The sequence below is a fragment of the Capsicum annuum genome, chromosome 6 (genome assembly GCF_002878395.1).
Source record: "Capsicum annuum cultivar UCD-10X-F1 chromosome 6, UCD10Xv1.1, whole genome shotgun sequence".
In the NCBI taxonomy this organism is placed as follows: Eukaryota; Viridiplantae; Streptophyta; class Magnoliopsida; order Solanales; family Solanaceae; genus Capsicum; species Capsicum annuum.
In genome coordinates this window covers 210,940,420-210,958,819 of record NC_061116.1, presented here as the reverse complement: position 1 = coordinate 210,958,819, position 18,400 = coordinate 210,940,420, and the positions used below count along the sequence as shown (strand labels likewise).

At 33.5% G+C, this 18,400-nt stretch overlaps 1 protein-coding gene across 1 annotated transcript; it reads left to right on the top strand.

The window, feature by feature from the left end:
* The first annotated feature begins 7,911 nt into the window (after window positions 1–7,911).
* Window positions 7,912–16,358, top strand: LOC107875938 (dnaJ homolog subfamily B member 4). Its single transcript, XM_016722843.2, has 2 exons — window positions 7,912–8,676; window positions 15,373–16,358. Exons 1-2 carry the CDS (start codon window positions 8,084–8,086, stop codon window positions 15,815–15,817), a joined length of 1,038 nt encoding a protein of 345 aa, XP_016578329.1. The 5' UTR covers window positions 7,912–8,083; the 3' UTR covers window positions 15,818–16,358.
* Window positions 16,359–18,400: the final 2,042 nt, after the last annotated feature.

The following is an 18,400-nucleotide window of genomic DNA, read 5'->3' as shown; positions in this document are numbered from 1 at the left end:
CCTCAATCAGATTTTTATTTTTGAAGCTTGGACCAACAATGGACACCAGGTCATCACGATCACTCGACTTGCCTTTTCCTTTTTTGGGTGTGCGGGGTACTTTTTTTTGGGTCAGAGTAGGTATAACTTGAGAAGGAGAAGGAGGATAATATTTTAGTTCGATAACTACGGCAAACTCCTCCCAATCAAAACAAACAGGCATGCCACAGTAATTTATCCACACCTCATCCATCTTATCTTTGTTTTCATACATCAACCTGCGCTTGAGAAGATCATATACCATTTTCATTTGAAAATGAGCATTGTTGTCCTCTGGCAAATCAAGATATTTCCCAAAGCAGCTTTTCCTGAAATAAGAATCCAATTTTTGTTCTCGAAGTATTTTTCTGAAGGCGTCGAAAGATTTTCCCATGACTGACTTAACCACGAGATCACCCATTAAATCTGTGGCACCATCGCACTGCATTCTCATAGGGTAACGATCAATGCTGAAGGTTTTGACCAACTCTTCGATGGAAGGGCTATTAGTATTTGGATCATCTCTTTTGAAAGATTCCTCTTCCCCGTGTTCATTATCTTCTGCTCCTGATTGAGATAATGCTTGTAAAGCAAGCTCATAGAGTGGTGGATGTAGCTGAGCTATTGCACTTGTTCCTTTACTTGAACTTGATTTGATTTCTTTTATTTTGGGAGCCATGTTATCTTAAATTAACAGGAACATAACATAGATTATAATTGATTAATGCATAACAGTAATATAACAGTTACAACAGACAACTAATCTGTTGCACCAGGTATGTTATCTGTTGCAACATATAACCGACCTGTTGCAACGGATGTGTAATACGTAGGAACCATAAAAATAGCACTATCTATTGCACCTGGTATTTTATCTGATGCAACACATAACTGACCCATTGCAATGGATTAGTAATCCGTTGGAAATAATAAAAGCAGATCACTAATGTGTTGCACCAGGTATTTTATTTGTTGCAACATATAACCAACCTGTTGCAACGGATGAGTAAACCGTTGGAAAGAATAAAAATGGATCACTAATCTGTTGCACTAGGTATTTTATCTGTTGCAACAGATAATCGACCTGTATGAGTAAATCGTTGAAAACAATAAAAACAGTCTTAATCTGTTGTAAAATGAAGAGTAAGCTGTTGGAAAGAATAAAAACAGATTACTAATCAGTTATCTGTTGGATCAATATTGTTTAGATTTCTTCCAAACAGAAGAGTCGTATGTCGCAACAGATGAATGATCTGTTAGATTGTTCACCTGTTGCATCAATTTTTATAGTTGCATCAAATTTTTAATCTGTTGCATCAGATTTTAAAATGAAGAGTAAACCGTTGGAAAGAATAAAAATAGATCACTAATCAGTTATCTGTTGGATCAATATTGTTTAGATTTTTTTCAAACAGAAGAGTCGTCTTTCGGAAAAGATGAATGATCTGTTAGATTATTCACCTGTTGTATCATATTTTCATAATTGCATCAGATTTTTAATCTGTTGCATCAGATTTTCATCTGTTCCACCATATGTTTCATCTATTATATCAGATGTTTCAACTGTTGCAATATCATTTCTACCAAGACAAACAACAAATCAACCCAGCAACACCAACATATCATACACACACATACATACTAAGAACATCAACTGTGACAAAAAATCACCAACAAATTTGAATTAACAGTACGACAACGAGTAGAAGAAATGCAGAAATGCCAGAAATTAAGATTTTATTTAGTCCACATTTTAATATCAGAAGAGTAGTTGGCTCAAGTTCTTCTGTTTCTTCATAATTTTTTACTTGTGAAAAAGGAAATAGGAGGACGAAGAACTCGAAGTTGTTGTCGCCAGAGAAGTATTCACGTCGATTGACGGTTGAAAGTCGAAAAGAAACTCGCTCGACTATTTGTCGCCAGAGGTTGAAGGGAGAAATTTTGTAGAACTGTTGGTTGGGAGAAGCTGGAGAGAGAGAGTGGTTGATTAGGATTGAAGAGGGGTGTGGGTTGGCTTGATTTGTATTTTTGAAAAGATTAAAAAGTTTTTAAAATATTAATCAAGTCCACAATTAACTTAATCAAGTTTCCTAATGATGTTTGACCCTATCTGTTGGTCAATGTCACCAATCCTTTATTCAAGACTTAAAAGACACATTGCCTTCAATTTTCTCATGAAACTTAACCTTTATAGCAATTGAAACATGCCCGGATCAAATATCACTTTTTGTCACCAATTATCTTTTATGTATATTTCGACAAGGATAATTGATGACATGCATGTGACAAAATCACTTTTTGTCACCAATTATTATTAGAGTTGTGACCCGAATTTTGTTGATTCAGCCTTAAAAGTTTTGCGGTGTGACTCATGTTTGTGATTTTCAATGGTTCTATGAACCTTTATGTTTTTGGGCCTAGGACTTATTTGTATTCACTTATTATAGAAGTGCATTTAGTGGGTTATTTTGATGTTCAGAAAAATACATGTCATTGAGACTACATCTCCCACTCCATTATAGTGAAACCTCCTCTCCCTCTGCCCGTGGTTTTTCCTGCAAGGATTTCCACGTAAATTCTTGTGTTGTTCTTGTTTTCTTTTACTTGTGATTTGTTTAATCTGTCCGAATCATAACAAGTATGTAATAGAAAACTAAACCATTTGAAATCACATCTATATTATACCTTTGAAAAGAAACTAAACAACATTTTTATAAGTAGAGATAATACATCAAACCCCCCCTGAACTTGTCCCGACAACTTAGTTTAGCATTTAAACTTTACGAATAATTATTTACCCCCTTAACATCCTTAAAGTGAATTAATTTCAACCCTAATGCTGACGTGACATATTTTGAAAAAAAAAAAAGAAAAAAATACGTGATTTTTTATTTTTTTATTTTTAAAACGCCTACTAATATATATTACTATCTAATAAGAGGTAAAAGGCACGAGAAGCAGGCAACACTCCATCAACATGCCTGCTTCTCCTGCCTGCTTCATCAGCTGCTTCTTCCGTGATTTCAATTATGTGATCTCTAATTAATTATTATAAGTTATTTATATATTAAAAAATTAATATTATTTAATAAAAAAAAGTAAAATAGATATTTATGATCCTGCCTGCTTCATAAGTTGTTTCCTTCGTGATTTTATTATATCATCTCTAATTAATTATTATAAGTTATTTATGTATTAGAAAATTAATAATATTTAACCAAAAAGTAAAATAGATATTTATGTCATGTCTGCTTCAAATGCTTCACCCAGCTATTTTTATATAGTAATTCTGTTGTATCACTTTTAAGTAGACATGTCTGCTTCGCTGTTTCAATCGTGATTTTACTATGTCACTCCTAATTAATTATTATGACCATTTAAATTTTTTCACAAGTATCTTTTATAGTAATTTTGATGTATCGCTTTTAGTTAGTTGTTGTGAATCATTAAGACATGTTTGTTTCGCTGTTTCACTCGTAGCTTTACTATATCGCCCATAATTAATTATTATGGTAATCTAAGCATTTGAAATTACATAAAACTTATTATAAATTATAATAGTTAACATCATCTAAGCATTTAAAAATTTCATAAAACGTATTATAAATTACAATAATTAACAACTTAAAATATCTAAAAAAAATTAATATATTATATATTTTTAAAAAATACTATAAATTATAATAATTAAAATAAATTTTAAAAAAATATTTATTGGGCCCGTGCCTTGCACGGTATATATATAACAAAAAAAGAAAAAAAAAAGAAAAATTTCTCTCCTTCTTCTTCTACCCCCAACCCCATCCCACCCCATCCTAATCTCCTCCCAAACCCGCTAGCCACCACTACCAGCCCCCCTCCAAAATCTAACCCCAATTACTTCTCCAATTATCAAATCACACCCCTACCTCCAATTTCTCCTTCTTCATTCCCAATAAAAAAAGAAATGAAATTGAATTTGAAAAATTAAAAATTGACATGATTTGAATGTTTGATTGTTGATTTTAGAGAATTTGGTGTTGATTTGATCAAATTTACCGGGTGGTTGAGTTTTTTATCACTATTTTATGGTATTTTTTATGGTGGTAATGGAGTTTTCCGGCGAAAATTCGCCGAAAAATATGGCGTGTGTGTACAGGTGTGGCTGTGGGAGTGGACGGAGGTGGATGAGGGTGTGTGCAGGTGTGACAGTGTGGGGGTGGACTGGGGTGGACGGGGTGTGGTGGTGGACGGGAGGAGAGGGGAGGGGAGGGGATGGGGGGTTATGAAGAAGATGGAAAATGGGGGGTGGGGTTATTTTTAAATTTTAAAATATTTTATATATAATATTTTATATATAAAATATTTATATATATTTTTATATATATTTTACTTATATATATAAAAAGTATTTTAAAAATACTTTATTTACGTGGCTCCGACACTGATGTGTCAGCATTTGTGATGCACTCTCCCTCATGAGAGTGGTATTATATATTAAGGGGTGAAATTAATTCATTCCAAAAATATTAAAGGGGTAAATAAATGAAAGGTTAGTTTAAGTGTTAAAAGTAAGTTGGGAAGACAAGTTCGGGGGTTGATGCATTATCTCTTATAAGTATAATATCAAGATGTAGTAGATAAAATTGCTTGAATAAGCTCATATTACATATACTTTTTAGATAATATCCGTGCTTTGTGCATGAAATTAAATCATATGAATTGTTAATTTACATGTGATTATAGACATACTGGGCATTTACATTTGTATAATGTTTGGAGCACCATCGAGGAATATATTTTTCTAGATAAATATTTTATCTTTGATTTCTCTATGTTATCTTTATTGGTGGTGATTTCTCTCGATATGTTTCTCTCCTCTAATTGCTTGAAACTGAATGCGTTAATTTGTTGCAAGAAATAGAAATATTATTATGAGTATTAAACTGTAAACATCTCAAATACAATTTTTTCAAATTATTTTCATAAATTTGATATTTGATATTTGATATTTTCAAACTTTGTTAAGAAACAACAACAGACCGAGTGTATCCCCACATAGTAGGGTTTGGAGAGTGTAAAATGTACGCAGTTCATATCAATACTTCCGACAAGTAGAGAGACCGTTTCCGATAAACTTCTGGTTCAAGACAAAGAATAGTAAACAAAGTCGTAATAAAACATGAAACAAGATGGAATTAACAGAAATAAGACACCACAAAGTAATTAATTTTATTCAATTGCAATAACAAAATTGAGTTTGTTAGTTGGACTATAATTAAATTATATGTATAATTATATTCTGTCCGTTTATTTTTACTATGTATATTTTTAAATTGAAACAAAATGCCAAAAGTAAGTCTTCTTTATTTGTTTGTATATACATGCATTTTCCAAATTTTGTGTTAGTTGTCATGATTTTGCTTATTACGAACTAGGTCATGATTATTTTTGAAGTCTCGTTTATTCATGCCTCTTAACATATATATTTTTCCATATTAGATAACTTCTTAACCTCATTGCATGTATGAACCATGAAAACTTTTGGCAAGATGTGACAATTACATCAGAATTGGAGGAAAAAGAGTTATTAATTTTGTCTACGCGTTTTGCTTTACTGAGAGTTGATCAGTACAACTCACGTACTTATTTATTCATCTTTTACTAGCCTATTTATATCCAACTACAATCTATTTCTTTTTTAAAAAACCACTCATCAATTAATTTTAACTCTCAGTTCTAACGAAAGATCTAAAACAAACCTCTGCAATTTACCTATAAATATGTCATTTTACGTGCAAACAACTAAATATTAATAAATTAAGAAACAAATGTGATTAATTTAAGTGGTTGAAACGTTTCAGTGTCAACCTATTAATCATCTTTGTGAAGGCGAGGTAAAGGGGAAAGAATGAATTAAGAAGAAAACACATAATTACGTCAAGAAATTAAAGATTTTTGTTAGGTTAAAGGAGTTCAAAAATGCCCAAACTCTCTATTGAGTGAAAAGTAAGGTGTAAATAATGCGTAAAAATCTCTATAAAACATAAGATTTCAAAAATCGCTAAATTTACAAAATATTACTCCATTTGTTCCTTTTTAGTGGTTATGTCATTTTTTAAGTCAATTTAACTAAATTTTAAAGAAAAATTAAATTAGATTAATTCAATATTTTAAAAATAAAATTTTGATGTTCATAAATTATATGAAAAGATTTTTTTTTTTCAATATGATTAAACAATATATATCTTAAAATAATGGTTATAATTTATATTGTTCGACTCTAGAAAATAAAATTATGATAAGCAAATCAAACGGTGCCATCTAAAATAAAATAAGAGAGTATATAAATTTTGGCTAATATTCTAAATATTGATTCTAAAATAGGCTATATTTGCACTTCCCTAGGTGGATCACCACGAGTAGGGGTGACAATTAAGCGATGTTGGTAAAATTTAGACGAGTGAAGACCTAATTTGTTCTAAATTTTTGGGATCAAAATAGATTGAGTCAAAATGAATTAGATACTGAGTTATAATCTAAGTCGTCTAATTCTTTTGTTTTTTTGGGGGTAACTATCTATAAATATTACCATAGCAAAATCAATCAAGTACAACCAAAAAGCTCCAGAGTGTAACCACCTTCATGTGATCATCACATTTAGACCTCAAAAAGAACCAAAATAAACAACATTTAACTACAAAGTTTTCCGATCAAAGTCTGACACCTCCCAGCTCTTCTGGTGTGTTACAACATGTATAATCTCTCCCTTATTTCCTCTTGTATCTATACCAGCTTAATGTTCACCTGCACATTTTATTGTTGAAATATTCTGCAATTTATAGCATGCAGTGAATAGTAAAGTGATGCTCCCCAAACAACAGCTACAATTTCATTTTTGAATTGACTCCACCTCCTTGATTTGTTCCATTTAAGAGCAGTTGTAGTACTGCTACATATAATTGTAGTCCCCAACCATTGACTCAACTTATTCCTCAGTTGTGTTATCCATTCACAAGTGGCGAATAAATGCAAATATGTCTCTTCCTTGTCATCATCACATAAACAATATTTGGTGTCATTCATCGAAATATTCAGCATTCTGAGTCTCATTTTTGTAAGCAGTCTTTCTTGATAGGCTAGCCAGACTATTACTCGTTGTTTAGGTAGCATGAGTGACCTCCACATTAATTAAGAAACCTGCACCCTTTGTCGATTTCCAAGTAAAGCATTATAACTCGATGATACTGAGTAAATACCAGTTGCTGTCAGCATGTACTTATTCCCTCGATACCAATGCACCATCTGATCCTTCAAAGAATTTAGTTTTTTTTCCAATACCAGCTGCAGTCACCAGGAAGTTTGCCTTCATATATATACTATTGATCCATTTAACCCACAACAGGTTTGCCTTCCTTGTAATTGCTAGAGCAATTTTCCAACTGCAGCTATGTTCTAATCACTACAACTTTTGAGGTTCAACCCACCACATCTCTTTGGGACACAAATCTTAATCCATGCTATCAGTGCTATCTTTTTCTTTCCTCCAGTTGCTCCCCACAAGAAATCTTTGTATAATCTATCTACCTCCTTCAATATACTCTGAGGTAATATAAACATAGCACTCTAATAGTCGTATATAGGAAACAAGATCGCCATTATAACTTGCAATCTACCTATGCATGTGATAGATGCTTGGCATAAGACACCTTGATCCTATAATTATTATTAAGTTTTAAATATTTTTTATTTATTCATCTATAATTTTTTAGTACCAAATAAAATTACATTATTTTTCTTTATTATGACTATATAGTATATCAATAAAAAAAAAGTTTTATAAAAATATTTTAACAAAATTTATTAAAAACTAATTTAAATTATATACCAATTTAATTTTTAATGAGTTAAAACAAATTAAATTAGATTAATAAATAAACGGATCAATAATCGGTTCAATGAGTTGGATCCAATTGAATTGTGTTGTTTGATTTAGAACCATGGGCCCCTCATTGACGCAATCGGTTAAACACTCTGCCTGAAATTCCATTTCTCCAGAACGAACATAGCTATTCTGAAGAAGAAAATGGGGGTCGATTATTACAACATACTCAAAGTCAATCGCAATGCCAGTGAAGAAGATTTACGCAAAGCATATCGCCGATTAGCGATGATCTGGCACCCGGACAAGAACCTCGGCAACAACAAATACGAAGCCGAAGCGAAGTTCAAGCAGATTTCTGAAGCGTATGATGTCCTCAGCGATCCACAGAAGCGTCAGATCTACGATTTGTATGGTGAGGAAGCTTTGAAAACTGGTCAAGTACCCACACCTCCAAGAGGTGGACCCCACAACATGCGGAATCCGCATCCGAATCCTTCGTTTCGGTTTAACCCTAGAGATGCTGATGATATTTATGCGGAGCTGTTTGGGTCCTCTTCGTCGGCGGCGGGGGAGAGTAGTAGTGGGAGGGGGAGGAAAGGTAGGGATGGGTTTTTTAGGAGTACCGCGAATGGTGGAGCCGAGTTTTCTGGTGTGGGGAATTCGGGGACTGGAGGAGGTGGTGCGTTCAGAAAGGCGGCGCCGGTGGAGAATGTGTTGTTGTGTAGTTTGGAGGATTTGTATAAAGGAGCGAAGAAGAAGATGAAGATTTCTAGGACTGTTCTAGATGCTTCCGGGTATGTTTAATTTTAGTCTGCATTAAGTTTTAGAGTATTAATTTTAGCCTGCATTAAGTTTTAGAGTAACTGTTAAAGTTGCTACCATGTTACAAAAAGGTCATGGGTTCAAGTCGTGGAAATAGCCTCTTGCAGAAATGCAAGGTAAGGCTGCGAACAATATACCCTTGTGGTCCGGTCCTTCCCCGGACCCGCGCATAGCGGGAGCTTTAATTTAATGCACTGGGCTGCCCCAACTTGGCTTATTTGTTTTCTTTTAATTGCAAGATTAGATTTTTATTGCAAAATTTGTTGAGCATTTTGTTAAAGATTAGATTTTTCACTATCGGGGAGTTCTTTGTTGCATTTTGTGAATTTTGATAAGAGTAGTGCATGGGGATGTAGTATGTTTCTAGGCTACTTTGTCAGCTGTTAGAACTTCAAAAGAGCATTTTCGGAGTTGGATGAGATATGTCTGCGCGTAATCATAATTTGAAGTTGCATTTCATGCCTAGTATGTTGGTTATTATCTGGCAATGTTAATGTGCATTTGTGAGTTTAAGATAGTTCGTTGAATGCCTAATAAAAACATTAGATTCTCAGTGCAGTTATATCCTTACACGATGGAGTATGTGCTTGACTAGGGAACATAACAACCCTTTTTGCGTCTACAAAATGGCTAGATTGGCGGGATACTGTAAAGTTGTTAGTTGGTGCATTTAGCACCACGTGTATAACTTGCAAAGGAATGTGTTATCCTGGAGATTCACTACTAAGTGATTTTAGGTCAGGAAAAAGGTTTACTTCCTAGAGTGATACTTAGGTCTAGAATTGACTGCAAATGCATGAATATACAGTACTTTAGCAAATGTTCGGTACCTATAGGTTAAGGTATTCTTATCTAGTTATCTTACTTCTTTTTTCCATGTTTTTTGGACTAGTAAAATCCATTTCATCATTATAGCACCAATAGATTCTCAAAACAGCATACATCAGCAAGTGTTTTAGAATCTTTTTGCATACGACGACTAATAAATCCAAAATAGCGTCAAAATCACACGAGTTTGTCAATTTACACAAAAGTCCCAGTGATTTTTCTTGATATAGTAAGGGAGCATTTTGTATAAACAAAAGGCGGAACCAATTGTCAGACACCTAAAACTCGCACGGCTTTTCACTTAGACACCTCAAGTAAGCCTTGTACATTTTAAATACCCATAGTAGGCCTTGCTGTGTCATTTTGACACTTCCGGCACCAGCTTTTAAAAGCCTTAAATGCGTGTTCACAATCGCTTGCAACATGGATTAAATGGTAAATTGAATCGTGCCAGATCATTTTCTAAAATCACTGTATCATTATACACACACAAAGACAAATTAAAGAGAAAAAATGAGGGTCAAAACACATGGAAAAGTGACCAATGAATACATGACATGTGACCTTTTTACTCAAATAATTATAAAAAGGGTTTTGACCAATTAAAAGAACCCCCACCCCACACGGTCACCTTCTCCGTCATATCCTTCCTTTTTCATGGTCTTTTCTTCCACACCCACCCTGATTTGATTGTCTTCTTCACAGTACCCCCCTCTCATTTTTTCATTTGATTTGCTGTTTAGAAGTGCGAATGTGAAATTTATTAAGTTATAGTGGCTGCGTGAAAACCTAAGTGATGCACATGAGAAAACATTGGCGGTAAGGAATGTTTTTCCCATAAAGATCAATTCTTCTTGGATTGCACATTTGGCTAAAATCATGATTGCAGATCATTTTTTTCTTCTCCATCCTTTTAAAAAAAGGAGTTAAGATTTAGCTTGCAATATTGATGTGTTATTTTTAACAATCAAATGGGCCCATCTTCTTCCAATTTGGCTATTGCAACTAATGAACAGATTTGAGTCAAAAAATCTGACCTCCATTGAAGGAGTTTAAGCTTGGGGAAATGGAGGGAGAGAGAAAAAAAAAATGAAAATTGACTAGATAAGTCTCTCACGCTATATTAATTAGTGTATCACACTCACTTTGTCATGTCCGCAAAAAGTATCAAAATGACAAAGTGGGTGCCTACTACGGGTGTTTAAGAGGTACAAGTCTTACTTTAAGTGTCTAAGTGAAAAATCGTGCTAACTTTAGGTGTCTGTCGATGGGTGTCGATGGGTTCTGTCTAAACAAAAAAACACAAAGATTATGTAGTGGTTACATGTGGTTCTAATAAGTGTGTCAGTATCCATATCCACAAAAAGCTCAGTGATTGAATACACCTAAACTATATGATCGCTTGGATTGGAGCTTGAACCTGTGAACTAAGACACAAGTTCCTCAACCTCGGCCAATTAAACTAACCCTTGGGGTCACGTGGAATAGTTTTTATTTGAAATGTATCTTCACATTCTTGCATAACTACGAATTTAATGATACAGTAGAGTAAAGTTTTAGTTATATCATGACAAATATTGGAGAAATTTTATTTTATGAGTCACATAACCAATACTACTCATGTGGGTCCCACTTGCTTATGAAAACATAAAACTAAAAGAGACAACTTAAAAGTTTACGTTTACCCTATTTTAATTAAGCGCCAAAATAAGTAATAAAATAAATTAAACATTAACAAAAGACACAACTGGAATTTAATTCCGTTGTGTTGTAGAACAAGAGAAACAAAGTATTATGTACCCAAAAATTAACTTGGGGGACTTGCAAGTGGTCACTTTGAACTTTAAGTATGAACATTGTTTAGAGAATGATAATACTTGATTTAGTTTATATCAATTATTTTATTTTTGGTTAAAAATTATCTATTATTTATGTGTAAATACTTTTGTTTTAATTTAAATTATATTAGTCTACAATATAATGACGCTAAGCTTATTTGATTATTTTTTCTTACTTTATGATTCTTTGATTGTCCATATGTGTTACACTAATCGGGTAGTGGATTACTTCTCTAAATAATCACTCTTAATTTCAAATGTTGACATATTTAATTATCTTTTAACATACTTTTTCAACATAATTATGACATGTATTTAGCCTATTGTTTATTTCATTACTATTTTTACTTTATTTTATTTATTACTGTTCTTATTTTGGCGCTTAGTTTAAATAGGATTGATGTAGACTTTTAAGTTGCCTTTTTACTTTTATGTCTTAAAATAAGCAAGTGGGACTCACAAGTCCACTTGTCAAGTAATAAGGGAGCCTCACAGAAGTAGTGTTGGTTATGTGACTTTAAAATAAAATTTCTTCAAATGTCGTATTTAAAGTAATACAATACACTAAGGACACACCCTCCAAATAACACGTTAACCTTGTTCTGTAAGAGATGTATGAGTACTTTTTCTTTTTGTCGCAGTAGAGGACAATATGGCCTTGAGTTACAAAGTAAAAGCACTCCACCAAGAGTCCGCAGGTGATTCAGGATGCATGCATCCTGTTCCCAAGGGATTAGTTGCATAGCTTCAAATTAGGTCCCCAAGATGCCCCGGAGATAGTTAAAATGCTAGGTGGTTAATTTTCTGGCTTTGAAGGCGAGGAAATCATTCTCTTACCCAAAAAACTATGAAAGACAATTTGCGAAAGAAGAGATGATTCTTTCACCATACTACCATAGACATACAAAAAAATGTAAAACCTGTGGAAGATTTCTAAATGGTTTTCAACCGAAGTAACTGATGCATCCCTTCTTCGAGATGAATGCCTAGATGTTAAAAATGTTGTACCTGGTCTTCCTCAGATTCACTAAATTTATTCCTATGTAGTCATCTTCTTTGAGCTTTCCTGGCATCATGATTGTCTTGTAGAGATGCCTGAAGGGATAAGTCCCAACCTTCTCGTGCTCAATGCTTGTCATGTTGTCATTCCAACGTCCTTGACCATCTCGTGGACCAGCATTGCGAGTCCATATACCATTAATTACTAAACTAAACGAAGGTTGAAGAACTTTGTAAATATGTGTGGAATAGCCCTATGAGATAAATCATTTAAATAAACTGAAGTCCTTATCCAAAAAAATCCATGTACTTTTGCAAATATTGAGGCTAACATTATGCCAATCATTTCGTAATCTTATACAGATGCTATTTGTAACCTTTTTACCGATTGAAATTTCTCACCACATTATACGATAGGGAAAAGAGACTATATAGATGTGACCAACTAGTTGATATTAATGTTATCTACATGTAGAGTTTTAAGATTTAGGTAGCTCCTAATTTTCTTTTGCATTACAAATTATTTAGTATTAGAACAAAATAAGTTTGAATAGAATGAAATGGATACAGAGATTTATATGGTTGACTCCAACTGATTTGGTTGAGGTGTAGTTGATTGATCAGATTGAGGTTTGGTTCCGAACTAGTCCAATGTCCAAGCCCTAGTGGGAGGGAAAATTGTTAATCATTTGAACATGAGTACACGACTGCTTAATGTATCAAAAATGAATACGCTAGATCATACCTTATCAAAATAATATAAATAAATATGATAGATCCTTCAATAACTTTTGGTGTAAAATAGTCCACAGGATGTCAAAATGAAATGCTTGGCTCTCTTTTATTTTTGGTGTAAACATAGTTTATTAGCTCAAACTGAAATCTTTGATGTTCTAGATAGTTATAGGCATCAGAATATAGTCTTGAGCTTTTGGTTGTAATACTTTTGAAGGGGAACTACACTTTTGGTTGTAGTGTACCTGTGAATATATAGAGTAATGGTACCAGTTTTTTTTTTTAAAACTAAAATAATAATGATAGATCCTTCAATAACTACTGTGTAAATCTTTTGGCTAAAGATATGCGTAGCTTTTCAAGCATTGTTGCGTATATGCAGTCTAAATGTGGTGCCAATTCTAACCGTGCATTAGTGTGTCAATAACAAAATAGACACTATTTAATAAGAACACTCTATATTGTCCTGTTTGACGATATAGGTAACATCATTACTTTTAATAACTTTTTGTTGACGGGAAAGAAAGAACTAAGAGGGAAGTAGAGAGAGTTGTAAGAAAATGAGGGTTTTGGGTTGGAAGTAAGAGGAGAGGGACAAGGACTGTTATTCAAATATTAATGACTAAAAAGAGATTAATTCATCTCTAGCGTTGTCACACGCGCCTCCATAGCTTCACCCCAAATACTTTCCACCAAAAGGAAGTACTTTAGTCACCCCAATTTTGTTACTTACCTCAAATACATTCTCACTATTCACACTATTCAGAAAAGATTGCATAGTGTCCTTGGGATTAAACTGAAAAGCAAATCAGATTTTCTTGTTTCCATTATCAGCTCAGTTTGCAGTGTTGTTAAAGGTTAGCTGAGTTTGGGTGAGTCCCTTTTTAGCTTTTCCTCTCGCTTAGGTGGTGCGTTACTTCTACCACCAAGATGTGAAGTTAGGGGACCTTTGAGGGGTAGAGTAGCTGTTTTCCGATAGACTCTCGGCTCAAGAAAAACATTTTTACAGAACAGATTTGGAAAAAGATATACAAGAATAAAGAAATTGAGATGAAAATATCAAAGAAAAGAAAAATTTTGACGACAAAAATAGTAAGGATAAGCGGATAGTCAATGTAAAAGAAACAACAGTACTACTACTATTGAAGAATAAGGTAATGTATCATAATAATAATAATGGTATGGAGAAGTGAGAGCAGATAAAGAGCTCTAAACTAGAACCATGCCCCCACCTAAAAGAAAGAAATCTCTCGACTTCGTACTAATCTTCTACCTAATTCACGACCCCTGTGCTCTCCTGTATAGGGTCAATGTCCTCGGTGTGCTGAAGGTATGCATATTCTGTCTAATCACGTCTTCTCAATCTTCCTTGGTCTATGAGAAAGCTAGTCTCTGGAATTCTTAAAACTAATTATTTTGAATCTGTTTCTCAAGATCAGCGTCAGAATCAGAGGCATGTAGAGGCCTGGTTATACGCTACATCCTTGCAGAAAATTTCATTGGTTATGACGATTCACATTTTACTTTTGATTTTTCATTTCCTTCACGCATCTCTTCTTTATCTGTCTTCATCTCTGCCCTTTTTGGATTTCTCTTTGTGAAACAGCCTCTTTATGAACATACATGGCACTGTTTAGCTGCAACTTTCGTTATTCACAGTTATATAAAGAAAATTACATCAATACATTAGAAAGTCTCTTTGATTTTTGGTACTGTTTACAGAACTGAGTATTCTAAACTCGCCTTTTGTATTTTTAATTTTTTGTTCACAACATTAGCCAAACATTGGGTAATCTGTTGTTTTTGGTGGTCTTTTTAGGTGAAGTCAGCAGAAGAAATTGAGATAAGAAATAGGTTTTTATATGAAATGGTTTATGTTGCTTCGGATTTGGCTATGGTATCAGTATGAATGTAAATTGTTTGTCAAGCACTAATAATCTCGGTTGGGTATCTAATGGTGACACTCCATCAAGATATGAACTTCCCTGTTGGAACATAATTTTTGTAATTCACTAGCCTCTGTTTTTCGACATGAGATGTTTGTATTTTATTTAAGTTTATGTCATTTATAGTTTCATTCATTTTGTATATCTTTCGACCTATAGAGAAGTTTGTTGACAGCTTGACTACTATGTGCTATGCGATGACAATTTGACTATACATTCTGCAATTTCATTTCCTTTAGGATGTTCATCAATATTATTGATTTTGATGGATTATCGGGATCATGTTTGACTTTGTTGTGATGTGTTTATACTTCTATTGCAGGAAGCTTCGAACTCTAGAGGAGATATTGACCATTGACATTAAACCTGGTTGGAAGAAAGGAACCAAGGTAACATTTCCTGAAAAAGGAAATGAGGAACCTGGTATTATTCCAGCAGATCTGGTGTTTGTAATCGAGGAAAAACCTCATCATGTCTATGCAAGAGATGGTAATGACCTTACTGTCAATCAAGAGATTTCACTTCTTGAAGCTCTCACGGGAAAAACGCTGGAGCTAATGACACTGGATGGGAGAAATCTCAACATCCCATTGACTGACATTGTCAAACCTGGGCATGAGATAGTTGTACGAAATGAAGGCATGCCAATTTCCAGAGAGCCTCGGAAAAAAGGAAATCTGAGAATCAAGATGGATGTTAATTATCCAACAAGGCTCACAGAAGCACAGAAATCTGATCTCAGGAGGGTTCTTGGCGGATCTTCATGACCGTCTTTTGGATCAGATTGCCAGGTTTGACCATATGGACATAGTTATTCAGATTACCAGGGGTAACCATATGAACACAAGTAGATAGTGCAGATGTTGGATGTAAATATAGGACATGCTTATTGCTTGCAATTGGAAGTGTGAATACTAGGAAGGTCTAGTAGTTTCAAGGTTTAGGGACAAAATGGATATCTTCTTTTGGAGTTTGGGTGGTGGAGGTATTAATTTTTCATTGGTCGTGACATGTACCTCCACATTATTTGGTCGATAGAATGTAGATGACAATAATGCAAGCTCTTCTGTTGCTTGTGATTTTAGGTCTTATCAGGACGCAAATGCGTTAGGATCTGGCATTTAGTTGGTTCAATGTCCATTATATGTTGACATTGAGCATGATTTCTGCTTTTCTCCCTTTAGAAAATCCCTTAGTTCTTTTCTTGGTCTCTTTTTTTCCTGCATGATGTACTGATAGCAGATGATAAATGTCTTTAACTTGTTACAAAATCCATTGTTCTTAAGCAGCATAATTTTTTTTGGTTAATCTGTTTTGGTTTGATTTTTCCTATTATTGGGGTACTATATCCTTCCCCACTACTTAATACTTGGTAGGATTTTGTCCGCTGATCATGCAACACGACGCAAGTTCCTGGGAGCTATAAGCTGTTAGGTTGGCTGCAAGTCCATGTTGGTACAAGGTGAAGAAGGATGGATGCATGTGTTGTGCTGGAGCTCTTTTATGATAGTTTGGCAGATGGTCCTGACTACTTTAAGATGTCTATTACGGCGTTGAGTGAAAAGTAAGTGTCTATATTGGAGGTGACATTGCTATACTGGTCCCTGATTATTATAGCTTGTAAACAAGGAAGATTGCAATGTTTCCCCATAGCCTTACAGGTCATGATGCATGCATTGTTGTTTAGAAGGTTGAGAAGATAGAAGATGATATGATGCTGATGATTAGTCATATTTTCCTCTTGTGCTGCCAGATTGTCCTGGGCATATCTTTCTGTGTCACTCGTTCACTTGTGTACTTTCAGGTGCGTGACATCTACTGGAACCTGTTAAAAATGGCAATCCAGTGCATTAAAACTCCATTAAGCACAAGATTCAGGGAAAGGCCGGATCACTAGGGTCTCTACGTACGCAGCCTTACTCTGCATTTTTGCAACTTTACCGGTTACTTTAAGCCTTCATCTAAAATCGTGAATGTGTCTTTGCATATAACAAACTTCATTAATACCCCCTGCCCCACCCAATGAATAATGAATTAGTGATAGTCCCAAAGGTACAATCAAATCTTGGAGATTTGCAAAGTAGACCATACTATCTCTTTGTGACATTCCACTAACTAAATGGTCCCAAACCGTGTTAATTACATATTGGAGTAAGAGAAGGATAACTAGTTGTATGTTATAGCCCACTTCTTACCTTAAAATGTTCAAGTCTAAACTTGGTGTATCCAAAAAAAAAAAAAAAAAAAAAGGAAAGGTCAGAAACGACACTTCAAATCAAACTATTTTCATGAAAATGACCATGAAATTTAAATTTCACTTTCTAGTCATTTCTTATTTACTGACTTGTTTTATACCGTTTCTACACACTTTCTATACAGTTTCTATACATATCTTATACATATAAATATTTTGTACGAAAATTATACAGTTTTGATACACAATGTATACAATAACTGTACATTTCTTTTTTACACATTTTATACAACAATTATATAATTTTAATACACTTTCCATATATTTTTTATATATATTTTATACACATACATATTTGATAGAACTATACAATTTATATACATATATCTTATATAGATACATATTCTATTTAACAATTGTATCGTTTTTATATAATTTAATTATTATTTCTAAACAATAAAAAAAAAACAGAATATTTGATCAGTTGAAAATTTTCTAGCAAAAAAAAATTGAAATATTTTTAAAAGGGTCGAATTGGCCAAGTTGAATACTGTATCAGTATTGTATATAGACTGTATCAATATTGTATATAAACTATATATGGACTACGAAGGACAAAATGACCCAAATTAGGAAATGGTTATAAAACGAAAATAGTACATTCGACTGGCCATTGTTTGAAAAGTTTTCAAACTTGAACTATTTATTTTAAAAAGTGTTATAGAGTCTCCTTTTTCAAAAAAAGAAAAAAAAAAAAAAAAAAAAAGAAAGAAAAGGACCTAACTTGCTATTCCATGGGTAGTAACTATTTGGACAAAATATTTGTTGAAGTTGAAATATTATTTGGAAGAGTTGTGTCGGCCACAAAATTCACTCTAAAAAAATGAAATTTTCTGAATAAAATTATTTTGCTATTCCATGCCATTATCGTTTCCACCTTAAACTATACACGAAAAGTCTAGTATACACTTAAACTATTATAGTGACCTATTACACACATATACTATATAAAAGTGAAACTATTACCTCCCCGCAGATAATGGCTTCATTAATAATCTTGTGAGGAAAATTCTAATAATTTCTCCTCCATTCACTTTATTTGTTCATTATATTAAAAATAGATATCTAGTCTAAAAAATCAAGTGATAAACTCATG

Excerpts from the sequence above, each read along its gene's own strand:
- LOC107875938 (XM_016722843.2), top strand. The coding sequence starts at position 8,084 with ATGGGGGTCGATTATTACAACATACTCAAAGTCAATCGCAATGCCAGT. Across the intron at positions 8,677-15,372 it reads ACTGTTCTAGATGCTTCCGG|GAAGCTTCGAACTCTAGAGG; the intron begins GTATGTTTAATT and ends CTTCTATTGCAG.